The following is a 22,115-nucleotide window of genomic DNA, read 5'->3' as shown; positions in this document are numbered from 1 at the left end:
GTCGCATCGTATTGTTGCTTTTATTTGCACCTTCGAGATGTTTTACTTTATCTAACTTCGTGTAATATGTCATGCAACGTTTTTTAATAATTTGCTTTCTTTACAAAATATAAGCATGCAGTGTTATCTGTATTTGTACATGATATGTATATTTTTGTATGATTATGCCTTCAATGTGAGGCGGGCTACAGTGAGAGCAGCGGAGGGAAGGAGAGCGGGGGTTCACCTCGGCTTGTCTCCCCCCAGCGCAGCCACACGCAGACCGGCCTGTCGCTTTGACGCAGCGGCTGCTACAGCGCTAGACACGACCCCGTCAGGAGACACCTTGACAGCCTGTCAGCCGCCGTAGCTGCCGCGCGATTGGCAGACAGTTTAGAGGAGGTGGTGAAACAGACGCTGTTCGAGAGCCGGCGCCCGTGGGAGCGACGAGCCCAGCGCAGCCCGTGTACAGAACTGCACAGGGGAAATGCCGCTCACCAGTCCCCCACACAGGCGCGCCTCTCGTCACCTTCACCCTGCAGCGGAGAAATGAAAAACGGCTCAGAAACCCAGCTGAGTGTTCCGGGGATTTCACAGACACCTGTCCTGCCTGTAACACAGTCGCCTACTACCCCGTGGAGGGCAACTATCTCAACAGCGCTGTGACTTCCTCGCATTGACGACTGACTCCGGTTCTGTTCTACTGAATTTAAAGTGTTACTCAAATAAAGGAACAAGACAAGTTTTCTGAAAAAAAAACCTGAGTCAGAACGTGATTTGTCAGTTTTGTCCTCTCGCGTTGTTGTTGTTGTTGTTGTTGTTGTTTTCAGTTTAAGCTATCGCGGAGAGTTGGTTAAATACAGTCCCTCCGTGCGTGTACGATTGCGGGCGTTCTGGGTTATTTCAGGTGTAAAATGGCCTCCAGTCGTGGTACCCTGCTTTCAGTTCTCCCCTCTACCTTGTACACGTACGTGCCTAATTTACACTTAGTCCACAAGGCGCCCTGTTACTCATTCACAGAGAACAGACTTGAGTCACGTACCGACACGTTGTTAAAAAAAGATGTGTATGCGTGCCCTTTGATTACCCGTCTTTAGACGTCATAAAGTTGAATCAGATTGTACGTTCTTATCTTTATTAAAATTGTCTGATGATAATAATAGCCATCCCTCGCTCTTATCTCAACAGAATAAATCCGTTTTATGGCACCAACTGCACGTTAGTTACACACGTGCAAAAAATGTTACCCAAAAATTCACAAAAGTCGATATGATCATTTTGAAGGTAGTTTCTGAGTAGATTTTAAGTAATTCGTGGTCACGCTTAAAGAAGTAAGCTTCTGCAAACGTTAATAAACATGCTCGTCTCCACGCCTTCGGTGAGCGTCTTATAGTTCATTTTAATGCCCAAACAATACAAAAAAAAAAAAATACAAAAAATAAATCACACCGATCCACAGTAGGCAGAACATGGCATTGCCTACCCTGCCTGTCTCATCACTGCGGCGTCTGTCTCTCTCTCATCTATCCCTTTGATGGGAAACAAAACCCGAAATCTGCACCCCTTCCCAATTGCGGGGATTTCCACGGGTTCAAATATATTAGCTTGGTACGAGAGCCTGTGTGCCCGTATAATAATCGAATCTCTCGCTGTCATACGGAAAGAATTATTTCTCCCTTATCGCCGCGCGTGCTGTAATTGGATACAATTTAACATTCGCAGCCCCTGGCATGTCGGAGCACGATGTGCCTGCCGCAAACTGGCCTCGCCGCTGAATTATTTTTCAGTGCTCGTAAAACAGCAGAAGCACGCCCTCCCATGACAAAGGGATTAATATGGGGCCCAGAGAGGTTTGAGTCAGCTGTTCGGCTCTTCACATGGCCCCGGTGCAGCACTGGTTAAATGACGGCAACTGGCAGCCAAGGCTCAACAGGAAAAAAAATTTAATTGAAGCCCACAGCTGGCCCGAAATGAAAGACGTGCAGGCTGAACAGGAAGCATTAAATTTAATGCTTTGTGGGGCTCGGCTGCTATCGTGCAAACCTCTCTGCGCTGGCTGCTGGGAGCTCGTGGGCGACAGCCCTGCCTCGCAAACTTCCTCTTTAACAACAGGAACTGCTCGTTAGTGGGCGCGAGGCTCGGGTGTTTGCGCGATGGGAGCGGAGCTCGGGAAGACGCTGGCAGGCGCCCAGTGCTAGGTTGACACGCCCGGAGTTTCCGCAGGGTGCGAACGCGCCTGTCAGGGAATTTGCCGAAAAAACGGAATCTCCCCCCATCTCATTGGCTCTAGTTCTCATTTTCCTCCAAACGTGTTTTACTTTGATGTGTGCGTACGTGTGTATAGGCTACATGATAAGAGAATGTTGTAGCATACCGCTTTGACCGTTGCGCGATTCGCCAGAAACACTCAAAAAAGGAGCTGTCTCTCAATATTTACAGCGTGCAACTAACAGCAGATCGCCTATAGTTCAATCCCGTTGGAGAAAAAAAAATGTATATGTTGATTAATATGTTAATGTGCTTGTGCACAGGAGTCTAAATTAACACTGTGGCGATCGAGTTTTGGTGTATATGGTAGGCTAGATTTTCCTTTCATTCATATGTATATTGTTTGGTTCGATTAAAACCCTGTGGACATCGTATTGTTAAGAATGCCTTTCATCTGGTCTTATGTTTAAACTGCTTGTGGTATTGCCACATCAGACACAAACATAGCCTGTATCACACAGGATACCAGCGCACCATTATGCCCCTTAGCCGCATTCCTCGATTACTGAGAGTTAGCATCGCGAAATAAGGAAGGTGTCTTTGTCTGCTGTTCCTGGGGATATCTTGGTGCTGGATGTGGTTCGAGTTCATAACCTACAGACCGAGGTTTGCCTGGAATAAGAAAAATCGCCCCGGAGTGCGTGATTCCACACCAGTCCCTACGTAGGAAAAAGAGGAAGGAGCACTGCGCTTGAGGTGGTCCGCAGCGCGCTAATATCAAAGTTCCCGTTTGAGCTGGCTCCTCTCACTAGCAGCCGCTCCGTAATACAGAAGCACGCTCCCAGCTCATGCATATTTCATTGGTATCCTCGTCATCGTGCGTCTCGGCTTTCAATAGATTTGCAGCGTTTGTGTAGTTTATATCCGCTAACGGTCTCCAGCGAGCCTTACGTGTTTGTGTGTACGTGCGCACGCAGAGGGATTGTTTCTAACTGTGTTCGTGAATGTGCACGCTTCCGTGCTAGATAATCCATCACGGCGAGTGACCTTCTATTTGTACGTGCATGTGGAGGCGAAGAAAGTGCACGTGCGATCGCGTAACACCCCTGCCTCCAAAGGTAGTAATCTCCGTCGCATAGCGCCAGCAGGAGAAAGAGCAGGCCTAGGCTATTTGTGAATGTATGAGTGTCCGATAAGGTCGGTGTTCTCATTAGAGACTAGACTAGACTAAAAAGTCTTTGGGACGGTGCGCTTTCCAGGTGGTGCTTTTTCATTCCGCATCCGTATCAAAAATCCAAATGAATTAACTTGTCTCTCCAAATTACAAATGCAAATTTGTAGGCCTACTTAATATGTTAGCCTACTGTACATTAGCATATATACGCATTCACGTAGGGTATTAATTATTTAATTGAACATGTTACAGTAAGGAAATGCGAGTGTCGCTGGTTTTCTCTGTAGTTTCAACCCATTGCGCTTGAAAGAGTTAGATTTGACACCCTTGAGTTTCAAAGGGGTGCGTTTTTTTCCCAGACTAGAGTGTGGGGCGTTTGGGGGGATAAAGTTGAAAACGTATCATCAAGAAGGCATGCAATAGGCATTTACCACAAGTTATTTGTTACGAAACACAATTCCAGAATAAATCGTCTTGGTCACCGTCGTGGAGATTACTCGCCAAACGAAGAGAAGGCCGTTTTTTTGTACATTATTAATTTGGACGATAGTCATTGTTGCAATTTTGTGAGCGGGGGCCTATAGCACAACACAACACTTTACTGTCTATGTGTGATACTATTAATGTCATGCGAATTGGTTAGACGTTGTGCATTTCGATTGGGGGGGGGGGGGTGGGGTGTATTTTCCTTTCTGTTGTGGAAAAAAATAGTCGTCGCTTGGTCTCCACAGCAGCTGTAGCCTTTCAAAAACACATTTATTCGCCTCAGCGAGAGGAGCCAGAACGGAGACGGGTGGAGAGGGCTGGATAGCGCTCTGCCTCAACAGTCTATCACGAGCACAGCCTCTCGCGCTCCGCAGCCAGCCATATAATAGCACTTAGGAAACACTGTTCAGCCGGCTTGAGCAGCAAAAAGATGTTTATGAACGTAGCTTTAAACTGCCACCGCTCCCAACACATGCGCCCAGTGGGGGCGGGGGAGACTGCGCAGATGGCAAGGACGTGCAAATTAATGGATTAAAAATCGAGAAATTTGACTATCCCTTTAAATATATTTTTCATCTCAGTATATGTTTTCGATTGGTCAAAATAGCTTTTGGTGCGAATATAGTTACTTTAGATATTAAGTATATTACGTTTCTGACGACCCTAGCTGGCTTTACAATGGCTGGTATCTGGGGTTTGTGGTCGTAAGATATAAAATATAGCCTTCTTTAACACCAAACAAGCATGTAGATCGACATTTATGTTTAGAGGCTGTATGAACAGATTAATTTTACAGCTTTTATTTCCAACAAAAACTAGACTGTGACGTGACAAAACATGTTTTTGTCCTATCAACCTCAAGTTCTTGAGGTACACACTGCGCGAAAACTGCAATAATAGGCTAGTAAAAAATGTCAACTATGTCGGGGAGAACCGGCACAACTTTAAAGCTTCAGAATTGTACCAAATACTATAAGCCGGAGGTGAACATGCGTTCATATATGCACTGTGCTTTCCTCGAACTAGTCTGCAAGTTTGAAGTCTTGAGAATATACTCGCTAGAACCAAGTGTTTTTTGTCCTGGAAAATGATGCAGATATTGAGGATCTATGTTTTTTTCTTTTCTTCCGTTGTTACAATTGTGCCGCTCCTCTGTTACAACCATCACACACATATTTTACAATTGTAACATCTGACAACGTTTACGTTTGTTTAAATTGTACATGAACCGTTTGTGCTCACCTCGAACGTAACATGCCTTATTCAAACAGACAAACGTATGCTCTTCTGGGTAAATTCCACTGCTTTTGCTCACGTTACCTTTGGAGTGAGAACAATAATTATGCCGGTTCCCCCCTATTTAATGGCACGATCAAAAAGTGACAATGGAAATAAGCATAGCTATTCCATAGCTATTTTCAGTCATATGCATGGAAAATGTCAATTTGCAACTGCGATTGACTAATCTCACTGTGATGGATGTAGTGAGTGATTAGGTTTTTATTTATTTGTTTTATATGCAGACAATTTAAAAAATAAATTCTTATTTTTTATTTGTTCATTATACGCTTTCCATACTCAAAGCGCTGAATATGTACCGACAAATTAGACAATAAACAGGGCGGTTTCTGAAGTAGCATATACGAGGTGTTTTCCAGATGCGACATTCAAAAGCCACCTCATACCTGAGCGACGACGGAACGCGCCACCCTCAACCCATTGTTATACGACTACAGACGATGAACAATGTGCACCCGCGGAGCTTCTTTCGTAGAACCGCGTTGCCAAGGGATGGGGCAGGGGCTGACGTTTCTGTTGAGACTGTAAGCGATCCATAACGATCTGCAGGTGGATCGCGCTGATTAATAACGGCTGTTGGAGGCACTGCTGCGTGCAAAGAGCTTCCTGCAATCTGAACCGTCTTGCTTGGTGGTATTCCTGCGTTGTCTGACAGGCCCCGCCTGCGAGTCCCTCGTTCTAGTTCAAACTCACTGCCACGCAAAGCTTTAAAAGCCGCCGCTGCCATTGTGATTACTCGAACAGATGGCTGGATCATTGTTATCTCCCGGAGAGTGCGACTCCCGCACTAACATGTTTTTGAGCACACGGTGCTTTGCCGATATTATTTCGTTCGTTTAATGTCCTACCGCAGCCTCACCGACCGTACAAAGGCAGTATCCGGAATGGGAAACCGATGTTTTTTATTGTTAGATGTTCGGGTTCAAGGGGGGTTCAGCTAACACATCAGTGATTGTTTTTGCCTAGGTCCAGACAGGAAGATGGAAAAATAGCCCCACCAGAGCTCTTTGGACTTGACAGACCAATATTTGACATTGCTCCGGGGTTTTTCCTTCCAGTAGTACAAGAGGCAGGGGTCAAATTCTTGTTTCCAGTCTTATCCCAGTGTCTTGTGTAAGAAAAGTTTTTTCTTTCTCCCTCCCCCCTCCTGTCCCTGTCATAAAACAAAGTGAGAGGGTGTCAATAGACCCAGCATCTAAGCATCCCTACCAAATAAAATCACAAGTTGGGCTGATGGCACAGATTTATGATACCTTTTATAAAGAAGGAAAAGCCTAGCTGCAAATAATGCTACTGGAAATAATTATTTCCTGCATAACACTATAGGTCTCTGGCCCTCGGATGGATACAATTCCTAAACTGTATTTTTTCAGTTCCAGTAGGAATATTATTTTTAAAATTCTCTACCAAGTTGCCAATGTGGCTATGTGATTCATATACTCACCAAACTTGCTGCATCCATAGATGGTTTTAACAGTAATTTGGATACATCATGAAATTGATTGAAAAAAGTTTTGAGCTCTGTTCAACCTAATGTCATACAATATATGGCTCCTCTTTTTGTTCTGTACTCTCTGCAGTCCGTCCTGTATGTGTGGCCGTGTTTTCCTTAAAACAAATCCTGTGAAAAAAGACAATATCAATGGCCCCAAGAATCCAGTAATGGTGATTTATTGGGTATTCAGCCTTGTAATTTGTACATTTAATACCAGCGGTCTGGTCTCTGCTGCGTGAATCCGGTAGGGATTCTGGCCTGTGGAGACTCTGTGGAGCTCGGCAAGAGAAGGGAACCCCAGAACAACGGGGGTCTCCTGCCTACAGCTGGAGCTGCTCAGGACCCCAGAGAGGACGCTCAGGAGAGAACAGACCCCTCACCACCCCCTGTCTCCCAGAGCGAATACGCCCACCCCCAAATATTAACACTCCATGTCTGTGCCCAGCCTCCACTTAAAGCCTCCCTCTTAAGCGACAATATCGTCACAGAAAGCAGAGTCACCACGCTTTATAGCACGCTGCCTGAAGCCTGCCTTGGAGACTGCCACTCTGATTTCTTTCACAGAGCAGGATAATGCAATCTTTTTTGGGCAGGCTCTCCTGGCTTCCTCTGAAATTGCTTGCAAACACCCCCCCCCTGTTTTTTTTTGCTTCCACACTCTGGAACCACAGTGGCCCGTGCTGTGAAAAGGCCTGCTTGCCATTAATTAGTTTAGAGTTTTCTATCCACCAGAGACGGTTTTTTTCCCCAGCTCACCCTTAAAACTGGATTTGTGTTTTTGAGGCAAGCCGTTTCAACAACCCCTTTCTCCTTTCAGATTTGGCTAGATACTACATACATACTGCAATTTTGATTGTTTTATATTTACAGTCATCTCATAAGAGCAGCAAACACACTTTTAATACAATTTGTATTACAACCCCTTCCAGATTTTCTCTATGATTGCATATTTGTCGCACTGAATGGTTTCAGATCTTTAGACAAAATGTAATATTGCACAATAATGTCATATAATATAAGTCATATAAACATAATATTGCAATAATTGCGCAGTCATTTTGAGTAAACATGTATTTCATGAAAAAGGTATGAACACCCACATCACCGATGTTTCCTTTCAGCCATTCAGATATGGACTTGCTTCTATGTTTTGGCTGCATAACCCAATTACGCTTCTGCTTCAGCTCACAGACGGATGACCAGACATTCTCCTTGAGAATTTTCTGTTACAGAGCAGAATTCATGGAATTGCAAGTTGTCCAAGTCCCAAGTCAAAGCATCCCCACACCATCACACTACCACCAATATGTTTGAAGATAAGTGCTGTATTTGCATTATGCATATGCACATATAATGCAACCTGTGTCATCCAAAAAGTTCCCCTTTGTCCATGAATTATCCCAAAAGGCTTGTGGCTCTAAGTGACTTTGACCGTGGAATGATTGTTGGTGACAGACAGGGTGGTTTCAGTATCTCTGAAAGTGCTGTTCTCCTGGGATTTTTATGCACAACAGACTCTAGACTTTGTAGAGAATGGTGTGAAAAACAAAAAGCATCAAATGAGTTGAAGTTCACAGAAACGCGTTGTTAATGAGAGAAGTCAGAGGAGGGCCAGACTAGTCGAAGCTGGCAGGAAGGTGACAGTAACGCAAATAACCACACATTACAACAGTGGTATGCAGAAGAGCATCTCTGAACACAAAGGCGTAAAACCTAGTAGACATCAGCTACATCAGCAGAAGATTTAATAAGTCTAATCGGTATTTATTAGTTATTTTTTAAAGTGCTCACTGAGTGTATATTATATTAATTAGCTGTTTCCACGCTAATGACTAATGAATGTTACGTTGCAAATTGTTAATGAGTTGTGAGCTGTGCATTAGATGATGAACATTCTGGCCAATCATAAATATGATTTATGAATATGACATGTGGAGGGAGCGGAGACGTTGCGCGATATGTAGCACCAACAACGTTAGCCACGCGGCAGGAGCAAAACAGTGACACATCATTGTTGGCTCCCTAGGCGAAACGACTGACATCTCCTACGTTTCGCCCGAGGCTTTGGCAAGACGGCTGAAGGTAGCCCCAGTGGCCTCTGGGAACAGAGCGCATCTGGTTCGTCCACACGCGAATTTAAGGACGCGCCTGCAAGATGCTCAATATCACACTCCTCTCCTTTGACGCGGCCTATGTGCCACCAGATAAACTCGTGTTGTTTTATGAAAAAGAAAACAGTCCAAGGAGGATCAAATAGCTGGATTTTCTGTCCATAATGTGACAACAACCAGAACAACAAATGTAACAACAACCTGCTATCTGAGCTGAAAATTGAGGACGCAGAATTCCCTTGAACGGATTATTGGTCTTGACCTGTTTTCAATATTTTGATTAGGGCCTACTAAATTTGCCAGTGATCCGGATAATCCATTAGCAGGTAAAACACAGTTTCTTCACGCAATTAGGGATAGGCTATTAAATAAAAATATACATATTTAGAAAAATGGATTTAATTTACTAAGTACGCGAAGAAAGATAAACTAGCTACTCACACGCAAAATGAGTCATTTGCGTTGCAATAAAGGCCTATTATAGTCCTATTCTCTTTGTGACTTAACCCTATATTGCTAATCAAAGTACTCAATACCACCAGATGTAGCCAGTTCTCTTCCAAGAAAATGATCCAAGACCAATAATCAGTTTAAGAAGATGTTTTCTGTCTCCTTAATTTTCAGTCATATATATATATGCTACCTCATTCGATCCGGCAAGGTAACCGACTTCATTAGTTAATGAATTCGTTCATGCGGCCAACACATTCTTACATGACCAACAACTCATAATTAGCTCTGAAAATAATACTGATACGTGCTGCTTGAGTATTCATATAGCCTAAATATCCACAAGCTGGGTCGCATAACATAGCTCAGTCTCCACCCATATTCTGTCAATTAGGCGCGGCGAACTAGCCTCCAATATGGCTACGATGCGGAAAATTTGTCATTCACTTGGGAACTAACCATTCCATCTTGTCCCTTCATCCATCTTTGTAGCCGCTCATTTTTAAGCAGATTTAAGTATATTCTGTATACATTCCTGACAACATCCCTCGCCCTACTCCTCCTAGTCGCGCCGCTATCTTGGCATCGCTTGAAGCTTGAAAGGCTTTAGGAAAAACAAGTATGCCAACAGACAATTGAAACCACAGTGGCAGTAGTGCCAGTGGTAACGGGGGGTTTGGAGGGGCGGGTGGCGCGTTTCCTTTGTCAAGTCAACTTAATTGGAAATTAATGTCAAAATGTGAAAATTAAACCGAAGAATGGGATGTTAGCTTGAAATGCTAAAATTATCCTGAGTCGCGTTAGAGGTTGTGTAAACTGGTTGCCTGTATTTGCTTGGATTGCCCTTGTGTGTAAGGACACATCGATCTGGTCGTGTAAACAACAGATCCTGGGATGCCTACTGGCGCAGCGCAGAGCGGAGTGTCCCGTTGCCCGTCGAGAGCGGATGGAAGGACTCTCTGGTAAACAGGGAGTTTCCAGGAAGATCATGCTGTGCGAGACCGCAAGCTTAATCAAATAACTTGTATAAATGGGTAACCTTCTAAAAGTAAGTTGTCATGGATAAGAGTGCCTGCTAATACAAAGATTAAATGGTTTGCATATATTAAATGGTATGTGTATACGGAGCCTATATCGTCTTCCTGTCGGTCATCGCGATAGATACGTATATGATTTCAGATACGCAAACACACAAAACCACGGGCATCAATCCTGCTGCTTTCGCTTGCCTGAACGCTAAAATAAAAAGCACATCTCCTACATCTGAAAATCATCTAGGAGAACAAGAGCTCTCCTGCAAGCTATGGCGATTGAGCCCGTTCTCTGTCACAACAATGACGATTATTTCTGGCTTAGCAAGTTTGGAGCCCTGCCAGCCCTATTTTTTTTGTAACCTGCCCCGATTCCTTAGGCTAACTAAAGAATGGATCTCATTGCGACGGTTTCACCAACCTACTAGCTTATACTTTGTAGCTTATGCACCCAACTATCCCTGTTTAAAAATTCTGCTCCATACACAAAGTTCTTTCTGACCACTGATATAAATTATCAAGAGCTCAGTTGGTAAACTAAACTACTAATTTCCGGTCCTGCCACATCGTCTCTATTGGGTTCAAGTCAGGACTTTGACTGGGTCACTCCAAAACTAAAAAAAATGTTTCTTTTCAGTCTTACAGATGTGGACTTGTCTTTGTATTTTGGGTAATTGTCATCCAGGTCCTGAGGGAGCAAAGCATCCCCACATCATCACCATTTTGACAATTCTGTATTTCCACTTCACATTAAACATTTTCTCTGTTGACTAACTACATGAGCACCGATCATTTTTATGTGATTTTTGAACTCCCAGTTTCTCATTGCAGCCGTTACCCTGACCCACGTGCCACCTGACAGTTCCAGAAGAGCCGGAGGATATTGATACTTAACAGCCTAATGCCCCTCGCTGTAGCTTCCACTTAATGGGATACAGATTCTCTGTCGAGATTAGCCTCGCCTTGTTAAAGACTAGCAGAAAAAAAGCATTCTGACCAGGCCTCATTCCAGATGCTCCAGTGATTTCAAGGGTGTGCCTTTGTGGCTGCATGGGACATTATTCATTTGAACTGAACCAGCCACATAACTACTTAACTGTTTAATGCAAAAATGCAGTTAATTATTCACACATTCCATTATGCAACTACAGTTCAGCAGTTAAAAAGTTGAACAGCACTGGGCAGCCCTGTCGTTCATAGCCTACATAGACAGTATTATCATATCCATAATATTAATACTGCACCTGTGGAATGATTACTGAAGGCGAATCATCTTCGTTATGGTGCAGCTTCCACAATTCTGAACACCCCCTCAGTATTGCGCAGGGAAGAACCCAGCGTTCTTTTAATCCACTCCTTTCCTTTCAACTTTCAGTAAATTCCTACATGACACTCCTCAATCTCAAAGTTCCTTACAAAAAAAAAAAAAAAAGATGACAGATTAACCGTTGACAGCCACAATGGAATGGCTAAATGTAACGTCATAAACTACGCATTTTACAAACCTGTGAATCCTCACCCTGCACAAACATCTGGTGAAGGTTAACCACGGAGCGTCTGCGAGCTCCAAAAGGGGTGATATTTGTTTGTGTGAAGGCTGCAGATGTGTGCGCGGAGAATCAAACCCTGGATGCCCTACGGCCTCTACCCTGCCCTACGGCCTCTACCTACGGCCTCTACCCTGCCCCACGGCCTCTAGCTACGGCCTCTACCCTGCCCTACGGCCTCTACCTCCGGCCTCTACCCTGCCCTGAGGCCTCCACCTACGGCCTCTACCCTGCCCTGAGGCCTCTACCTATGGCCTCTACCCTGCCCTGCGGCCTCTACCTACGGCCTCTACCCTGCCCTGCGGCCTCTACCTACGGCCTCTACCCTGCCCTGCGGCCTCTACCTACGGCTTCTACCCTGCCCTGCGGCCTCTACCTACGGCCTCTACCCTGCCCTGCGGCCTCTACCCTGCCCTGAGGCCTCTACCTACGGCCTCTACCCTGCCCTGCGGCCTCTACCTATGGCCTCTACCCTGCCCTGCGGCCTCTACCCATCATTCTCCTTTAAAATACATTCTTATCACATGCATTTTTTCATGTTTGTATTTGGACAGCTAAGAATTAATTTACTTTTCAGGCCTGTAACACATGTCCACAATAATCTATTTAGAGTTAATCTGACAATTTTTGAACCAAATTTCTCATGGCCATCTGACAAAGATGAGAAAATGAATCCTTTGTAATGAACAATGACAAAAAGGGTTTTAATAGTTAAAGAGAAGAGTTTAATACTGGGACACTAACAAGTTTAACACTGGGGCAGTAAATAAGAGTCTGACAAGAGTTGAAGATTCTCTTTTATTGCCATTTATTTTTAAAGGATTTTTTTTTGTAAAATATAAATACAAATGGGGTATTCTTTAATTACAAAGTTTAAACACATCTGCATAAACGATAAACACACCAATCAGAAACAGTTACTGCAAATAACACCCCCTTTATTTACAAGTCCAAGCACGCTTTGCACCAAACGGCTTATATTGTTTTAGTATCTTAAAACCTTTATTATTTTACAAAAACACACGAAAATATCTTTAATTTCTCATATTAAATAAGAGAAAAGAAAAAGCCAAGGTTGAACAAAGGCTCCTGAAGTTAGAGCTCTGAGTAACAAACTCAGACTGCAAACACCACATTCAAAAACAACTTCAGCTTCTAAACGATATTCCTTCACCTGACCAAGGTGGGCAGGCCTGTAAACTAAAACTGAGGTGCACAGTGAAAATTAAAGTCCTGCGTGTAAAAGCCTTCTGTGAAATTGAGCCATTTTAAAGCCTGTTTGTTTCTGACCAATTCCCCAGCTCTCCAGTTAGGCATGGGAAACTGAACATTTGTGTGAAGGGGAAGGGAAAGAAATAGGACCGTATATAAAATAAAAGCAACAAAAAAAAAAAAATCTGAATATATTCATATATTTATATTTATAAAAATAAGGAGGATGTTAAATTAAGAGTCCGTCCTGAGCAGAGCTGGAAGCTGTGCTCCAGTCTACGACATCGATCAGTTATGTACACTTTGTACACGTGGGTGTCTGAGCGGGGCCGGGTCATCGCCTCGCTGTGCTGAGGGGGTCCCAGCGGCCGTCCAGGCACTCGAGCGAGGAGCCCAGCAGGGCGGTGAGCTCGCCGCTGATCTCCACCAGGTCCAGCAGCTCCTTGCTGTCGGGCAGGAAGCCCTCCAGCTCGTCGGGGCAGGAGAAGAGCTGGCTGAGAGAGGCCTGCTTGTAGAACTCGGCCTCGGCGATAGTGGCCACCTCGATGTGCGTGAAGGCGGAGCGGAAGGCCCGCGCCGACATCTTCAGCCTCTTCAGCACGTCCGACAGCAGCAGCCAGTTACGAGGCCTGGGGGAGATGGGGGAAACAGAGGGTGGAGGGGTCAGGATGCAAATATGTGCCACTTTATTCTGGTGCACAAATGCACACTATTCTGTGTACACACAGACGGGGCAGAAGAGTAAAAGACAATTATGCACATGCGCACACACACGGGCAGAAGAGGAGTAAAAGACGCTACCCAATCGATTTGGCACTTGAAAAGGTTTTGAAGACGGGGCCTTTTGGCGGACGGCTGAGTGGAGTGGGGGAGCGGAGCGGAAATGTGAGGAGGGCTGAGAGCACGTCAGGCAGAGCGGGAGAGTCATTAATACTGCATCAGTGCTAGAGAGAGAGAGGGGGAGGGAGGGGGAGAGGGGGAGGGGGGGAGGGGGAGAGGGGGAGGGGGGGAGGGGGAGAGGGGGAGAGGGGGGGGAGGGAGAGAGGGAGAGAGGGGGGGGAGGGAGAGAGGGAGAGAGGGGGGGAGGGAGAGAGGGGGAGAGGGGGGGGAGGGAGAGAGGGGGAGAGGGGGGGGAGGGAGAGAGGGGGAGAGGGGGAGAGGGGGGGGGAGAGGGGGAGAGGGGGAGGGAGAGAGGGAGAGAGCGGCGGCGCAGCTGCCAGATAAAACGCAGCGCAGAGAAGCGTAGGGGGGAGGGGGAACACGCAAGAGCGAAAGCGCCGCAGAGCGCGGGAGATGGAGAGATAGAGCGAGAGACGAGGACAGAGAGAGAGGTGAGACTGCGATAGCATGAGAGAAAGCGAGCGCAGAAGAAAAAAGCAAGAAGAGAATACGAGAAAGTGTGAGTAAGAGCAAGAGAAAAAGTGAGACACCAGAGGAAACAGACAGATGAAGAGATGGTGAAAGAGAGAAAGAGAGCGAGCGTGCGCTGTAACCGGGTGTACAGACACTGTGGGTTGCGGTTGTTTGGACTGCGTGGCTACAGGCGAGGCCATGGGGCCTCGCTCTCAGAGCAATCAACCGACACCCTGCCCCACCCCACCCCACCCCACCCCACCCCCACAAACAACATAAATCACCTCCTCCCAGACAGCCGAGCGTCTGTGCCCAGTCCCAGCAGGGAGCTGCCTAACAGCCCCTCAGCCCCAGGTGAGACTTATTACTTTATCAATACTCTCGTAATAACCGCGCTGGGCTCGGCCGCTTAATTAAAAGCCCTAAACGAGGGCAGTTATGAAAGCGGGTGCGGGAATCCGGGCGACTGCTACGGTAATTACCAACCTTTCAACGGAACGCCTCATAAAAACGTAGGTTTACATATTTCTCCTCCTGTCACAAAACCGACGACACGCTGTAGACTACACGAATCTTAACAGAGCAAAACAGAGCCTGCAGAAGTTTAAAAGAAAAAACGAAACTACTGATACGGTAGAGGCTAGGTCTTTGTTAATGAAAACAACTTCTCTGGTTGTGCGTCCCGATACTCATTTCTACCTGATCAGGCGCCAAGTGTTTTGCGTACCATGGCGATTACAGCTGCGTAGGGCGTGCTGGTTCTCCTGCATTAAGATCTGACACCCCCCCTCCCGAGTCCCAGCGGACGGCTGAGTGAACGGCATGGGGAGCCGGCAGGAGCGTGACAGTGACGGATGCCCTCATTAGACGCAGTAAAGTGGCTGCTCACCCCTGGGACAGGGACACCTGGATGTTGTAGCAGGGCAGGAGCGGCCGGTCCGAGAACTCAAACTCGAACACCTCCCTCTGCTCCTCCTCGCCCTCTGCCGGCCCCGGGGGGCTCGCCAGAACGTCGAAGGCAGATGGGTCGTCTGCCGGCTCTGCGAACACAAGGAGAGAGTTAAGGAAGGAAAAGAAAAACACAAAGACTGACGTCTTCTACTGCGCAGACCTGCATGTGTAAACACACTGATGCACACATGCGCACACTCTCTCATACACACACACACACACACACACGCATGCACGCACAAACAGGCACACACACACACTCTCACACACACACACATACATACACGCACACACTCTCACACACGCACACACACTCTCACGCACGCACGCTAGCACGCACGCACAAACACGCACACACACTCACACACACTCACACACACATACATACACGCACACACAGACACACACACACACACACATACATACATACACGCACACACACACACACACACTCTCTCACACACACACACACGTCCCAGCGTTTTGGTTTCCTGAGCCAAGCGGGGTTTAAGGGAATTTATGTGTGAGCGTGAGTGCCTGTCTGAGAGTGATTTGCGTCAGAGCTGCCTACACAAACAGAGCGCGGCGTCACTCCCGGCGCTGGCCCGGTCCTGCCCTGCCAGGTGTTTCCCTGGAGCCGGCCGTTCCACTCCGCATGGCAGGGCAGCGCTAAGCCAGCCCCTGGACATCCCTAAATTATTTAGACACAACCCCACTGCACTGCTCCCAGCTGCTGGGAATGGCACTTTCTGCTTCACTCTCACTGCTTACCAATGTGTTTACTCAAAATCTCATTTCAGTCTTTACACAAACACACACAAACGTACACACACACACACACACACACACACCCTTTTTGATGATGCAAGCTTTTTGGAGTTTTGTAGTAGTCAAAATGGAGTTTGCTTTAAGTACCAAGATAGCATATCAACTTATGCAAAATAAACAGTTTGCATTCACTGCACATTTTCCCACCAATTGCAATACCACAATTCTTTCAGCTGTGCTGTTTCCATGGGAACGCATAAGTTGTGTCCAGTCAATCTTGAATAAATAAAGTGGACAATTTTGTGGCAACTGAAGTTGGAGTGTTTAAAATTGCTAGTTTGTTTTCCTAGTATTGCTTAAATGCATCTAAACTACATTAAACTAGAAATATAATCCTAATAACCCATGTAATTTAATACAATGCAATTCATAGTTGGTGCAAATTTATACACAGCATAATAAACTGTTATTACCTACAGGGGAGGACAAAATAATGGAAACAGCACATGACTAAGGACTATTAAATTAATTGCAATTACAAAGGCAGTTACACAGGTGAGTCATATGAAGTTGAATGCCAATTAGCAGTATGTATCAGCTGTGAGTGATGTAGACTGAAAACCCACACATCAAGTGCTGATAAAGGAACACGAGTCAACTAACAGAAGAAGCCAAATGTTCGTTGCTGAATTGCAGGTGTATCAGTGAAATTATTTAATCGGGCAAGGAAAATAGTGTTGAACATTGTGACTGCTCATGTCAAACACAAACAAACTATATCACCAAAGAAGAAGAGTGGTGGCAAGTTGAAGCTTGCTGACGGACAGACACTAAACAGAAACCACAGCCTCAATGGAGACGACAGAACCGAATGAACACCTCCGTGTCCCGGTCTCAGCAAAAACTGAATGTATTGAGGTTAACCAATCTGGTATTCATACAGTGTCGTCCATACGTAAGGCTTTCTTGACTGTCATTGGCACAACTCTGGACCTCAAGTTAACAAAAGCCAATAACAGACTTCAAAGGCAATGAATAGCCTAGAATCAAGACTAGATACTAAAATCTTATACCTGCACTAAGGAAGTGATTGAGTACACCTGACTGACTAATCAGAAATAGCAGAGACGCCGACTGTCCAATTACTTTTGGTCCAGTAAAATGGGGGGCACACATTGGCTCAGGCAGTAAGAGCAGTCAGAGCAGTTGTCTGGCAGTCGGAGGGTTGCCGGTTCAATCCCGCCCTGGGTGTGTCGAAGTGCCCCTGAGCAAGACACCTAACCCCAAATGCTCCTGATGAGCTGGTTGGTGCCTTGCATGGCAGCCAATCGCCATTGGTGGGTGGGTGAGTGTGTGTATGAATGAGTGAATGAGAAGCATCAATTGTACAGCGCTTTGGATAAAGGTGGTATATAATTGCCAACTGTTTACCATTTACGCTGACAGCCTGCACTTTAATTTCAAATCACTTGTGCTGGAGTACAGAGCCAAAAGAACAGAAATTGTTCCACTGTCCAAATACTTACAGACTGCATTGCAAATAATGTCAGTTGGCTATATAGCTAACTAGCCAGCCAAGAGCTGTAGCAAGCACCACAGTCAGTGTTAGCAAGACAGCACACAAGCAAATGTGGGTGAAAAAAAAATCTATTTTGTTTGTACTATGCAGTACACACCAAGTTCACGATATGAGGGATGTGGTTTGAGAGGTAGGGGATTTCACAGTGATGAGGCATAACTTAAGGCCTGAGTAAGGAGGAAGAGGGATTGTCCCTAAGATGATCGTCAGCCCAAGAGACCAGGCAGGAAACAGGGGAGGGCAGGGAGGGGAGAGAGAGACAGAAACAGAGAGAAGGGGGGTTGGGGTAAGAGAGAGAGCAAAAGAAAGACAAACCGCAAGAGTGAAAGATAGCACGCAAGTGTGAAAAGAGATAGAGCAATACTGAAAGGACAGAGAGCAAAGAAAAGAGGTAGAGGGAGAGCAAAAGAAAGTGTGAGAGAGAGAGAGAGAGAGAGAGACACTGGCGATTAGACAGAGCCTCTCTCTAAGGGGACTGCTTTACACGAGTCCTTTTTCCTTTTTTTCCCTCTTTCCGAAGCAGCACTCAGAGAATCCAAAAATAGACGGCGTTCCGGCGAGGCCTGTATCACGGCCGTGCAGTAATTCCAGGAATTTGGGGGGGAAGCGCGCGGCGGTGGAGAGCTCGTTTAAGCGCCGGAGCGACATGAATTCCGGGCTCTCCGCTGATATTCATCAACAGAGCTGCATTAACGTGCGCCTAGCGCCCCAAACCAATCTGCGGAAGACTGGCTCGCATTAGGAGTGAGAATGGGGGCTAAAGCATTTCATCCTCAGCTGAAGGTGAAGAGCGAGGGGGTCTAAAAGGCTTTGTCTCTTTGTAACAGGGTCGTAGGGGACGGGGTTTGGGAGCGGTTTGCATTCATTATGGATACGGTTTGCCTGGCTGGGTGCTATGCCACAGGGTCTTCGCTCTCGCGCCCCTCTGCTCTCTGACTCCAGGTCATCTCGGGGAGGAACTCACCGCACATGGAGCTGCCATAGAACTCCCAGCACAGCCGCGGGTCCTCATCAGCGCGGCCCTGCAGGTCAGCGAAGTAATCTGCCCAGAGAGAGAGAGAGAGCAGCACGTCAGGGGACAATGCAGAGCCCTCCACTTTAACCTGCCCTCCCCCTACCCCCACCCGCAGCAGGGAGGCGCACACACACAGACACACACACACACAGAAAGACACACAGACACAGAGAGACACACACAGACACACACTGCATGCACCCACAGACACACAGGCACTGCACACGCACACCCACACACTGTAGCCACATGCGCGCGCACAGACATGCAAACACACATCCCACACGCACATGCACACACACACACACACACACATACACACACACATAAATGTGTGACAATATTCACGTGTGTGTGTGCATATGCCTGTATGTGCATGCATGAGAGAGCGTGTGTGTGCGCACATGAGAATGTGTGTGTGAGCGCAGTGGGGCAGTAGGGGCTGATTTACAGGAGCACTTTCTGAGCTGGACCATGCCCAAACCACAGGATTATGAATCACATGGCCAGAGAAAAGCGTGGCGTGTTATCTGCCTTGGCCGGTGGGGATACACTGCTCCCTGACCCAGCCTGGCCGGCTCAGGACCAGCCACCCCCCACAGCAGCCATCCACAGGGCAAACCCCAAAAACAGAGTGCTCCAGTACCGGTGCAAATCCAGAAAATGGCAGGAGACACATACTAGCTATACATCTGTATGGTACGCATTTGTCACAAGAGGAGGATGATCATGGTACATGGTAAATAGTTGGCATTTAAATAGCACCTTTATCCAAAGTGCTGTACAATTCATGCTTCTCATCCACAGATTCATGCACTCACACATCAACGGTGATTGGCTGCCATGCAAGGCACCGACCAGCTAGTCAGGAGCATTTGGAGGTTAGGCGTCTTGCTCAGGCACACTTCAACACACCCAGGGTGGAATCGAACTGGCAACCCTCCAACTGGCGACTGCCAGACAACTGCTCTTACCGCCTGAATCAATGTTGCCCCTATGATGATGAGGCTTTTAAAATCCTGCCTATCTTCGCACCATTCCAAAATGGAGAACCAGATGATCCTCAAAATCAACCTGACTTATTACAAGGAGGTGACAATCCCCAAGCAACTTCACTCATTGTTCATATCAATCTGTTATTTAACAAAATGGATCTGTGTTCCACAATTTTCTATATTGGAATTAGGTCAGGGTTTGATACAGAATGGCAGCTTGTACTACCGACTGGTTTCTTGTTTCTGTCACTGAAATCTGTAAACGCAGTGGAAGCATTTCCAGCCATGTGAAACGAGAAAATGTTAAACCATATCCTGCCTTCTCTCAAAGGATTTTGGCTGTTTGGAAGTGACAGAAGAGTACGGCCGTCTGCGGCGCTCTGGTGACAGTTCTCCGGCTCCAGTACGCCTGTCGGAGTCAAACACACCAATCCAGAATTCCTAAAATGCTCATGTCGGAGGTTCCCATCAAATCCTATTAGTTAATAGGGAATAACAAGCTTTTAAAGGTAAAATAGGTAATGTTGAACTTCTAACAGTCAAGAGAGGAATTGCAGCAACAACCACCCTCAAACCACAACACTGTTTACCGCTATGGCTGTGACAATTAGAACCAATTTTCAACCAATGAGCTTTAATTATTGCACAGCTATTCAATGTTTTGGTACAGTGTCGGTCCGTCAACCGTATATTTTGAAAACCCGAATTTAGGGACTATAAAGGGTGAGGCAACATGTCAGTGAGCCTTTTTCAATGGTAGGAAAGGATTTTGTCTTGTAACAATGTTTTAACACAAAAATCTTACCTATTGTTCCTTTAAAAAAATATGGTGGTGGGCATGGGGGAGGGGTGCATCTTGTAGTATTTTAGAAACCAATGAAATGAGCTTATCCCAGATACGTCCAGACAGGACAGAGCGGCGGTGACTAACGGCAGAGGTGCAGCACGCAGGTCGGCAGAGTGCTGTCATTATAGAGACCGAGGAGGACTTGGAGAGCCACTCATTACAACAAGCCGAACCCTGGAGAACATTAACTACAGAAGAGGACCTTTTCAAGCTGGAGAGCATGCCGCAGCCATTATAGCAGGCTTAAAAACAAAACAAAACAAAACAAACAAAGGAAAGCCGCTACATATTCCCCAAATATCTTTTGTGTAACTGAGCCACCTCAACTCACATTCGCACCATATATTGCTAATATTGCAAATTTCTCCGTATAAGAGCGGCTGCTAATTGAATGGAATGCAACGTGACGGTTACGTTCACTTAACGTGTCCTCGCTGCCACTTCGTGTAACTTGCGAGGACCATCGGCTTCCTCACTACCTTTGGTCCACATTTGCATCCATTATGGAAGTGTTACAGATTCTTCGCTACCGTATGTTGGCACAGGTAAAGGTGCACTTTATATGCAATGGGAATCTTCACCGCATATGGCAGAAAGAAGGCAGAAATACAATGCTAATGAAAAACCTACCGGGGAAAAAAATGGGGGGGTGGGGTTTTGTGTAGCTCAAGCATTTTCCTGTAGCTACTGGCAACGGGGAGAGAGAGGGGGGGCTGCCTCTGCTTTCTTAGGCAGTATTCTAAGACAGGAAGGCATCAAGTGCTGTCCGAATCCGAAGTGTAAAAAAAAACAAAAAAAAACCGATGCCTTCATTTCACAGATTGTGAAGGCAGTATCGATGCATCCTTCGCCGGATATCCCATAATTGCATGCGATAAACCTTATGCTTCTTATTACCGTTAATTAATTAATGACGGCTGAATACAGCGGCAGAGTTTGCACAGAACTGTAAAAGAGCTTGTCCACAAGTGCAAGTACACAGCAAGCTTGATATTTTGTTGCAGTTATATTTTTTAAACAACAATTTAATTGCTTAACACACTGAAATAACGTATTAAATGTTTTTAAGCCTCCGTGAGCTTTCTATAACTAGCTAGCTAAATTGCTTGTAATCACGCATCACGTGATAACGTTACTTTGACTCTGACATCTTCCTGCCTTCAAAGTGCATCTCATTCGCATGCTGCCTAAGCACGTTCGAAGACGTCTTTGAGGGACAGATGACTAATCAGGCAGCGAGGCAATGAGGCCTCAAGGCAACTGCCTTTGGTTTGAGACGCAACCAGGGAGTGGGGGAGAAAGCATTAAAAATTCTAAGCAGGTGATAGTGATTAGCAGGGGAATGGAGGAGATGCCATGCTGCGAGGTCACAGGTTGCTGTGCACCTGACCTCACTGTGGTGAGTACCGCTCTCTGGAGCCCCGCCCCCTGCACCGCACAGACTAAGGGAGGTCACAGGACAACGCTGTCCTGTCTGTCTACAGCTACGAGGTGCCATATCTCTATGGAGACCTCTGAGCCACACGTATGTAAAAACGTTAAACCACTCACACATGCAGTTCCACGTGTACATATGCCCCCAGAACTAGCGTTAGCACATAGCACCCTAGTGGTA

At 46.2% G+C, this 22,115-nt stretch overlaps 1 protein-coding gene across 2 annotated transcripts in view; it reads right to left on the bottom strand.

The window, feature by feature from the left end:
• Positions 1–12,564: 12,564 nt before the first annotated feature.
• The window catches only part of bcor (BCL6 corepressor), a 61,468-nt gene continuing 51,917 nt past the window's right edge, over positions 12,565–22,115 (bottom strand). For both annotated transcript variants that reach the window (XM_061236283.1, XM_061236284.1), the window contains 3 exons: positions 18,608–18,685; positions 15,235–15,385; positions 12,565–13,621 (listed from right to left, as the gene is read on the bottom strand). In XM_061236283.1, coding sequence (XP_061092267.1) covers positions 13,327–13,621; positions 15,235–15,385; positions 18,608–18,685 — 524 coding nt within the window. In that variant the 3' untranslated portion in view covers positions 12,565–13,326. The remainder of the gene's footprint in view (positions 13,622–15,234; positions 15,386–18,607; positions 18,686–22,115) is intronic.

The sequence above is a fragment of the Conger conger genome, chromosome 3, assembly GCF_963514075.1.
Source record: "Conger conger chromosome 3, fConCon1.1, whole genome shotgun sequence".
NCBI lineage: Eukaryota > Metazoa > Chordata > Actinopteri > Anguilliformes > Congridae > Conger > Conger conger.
This window is presented reverse-complemented; position numbering and strand designations above follow the sequence as displayed.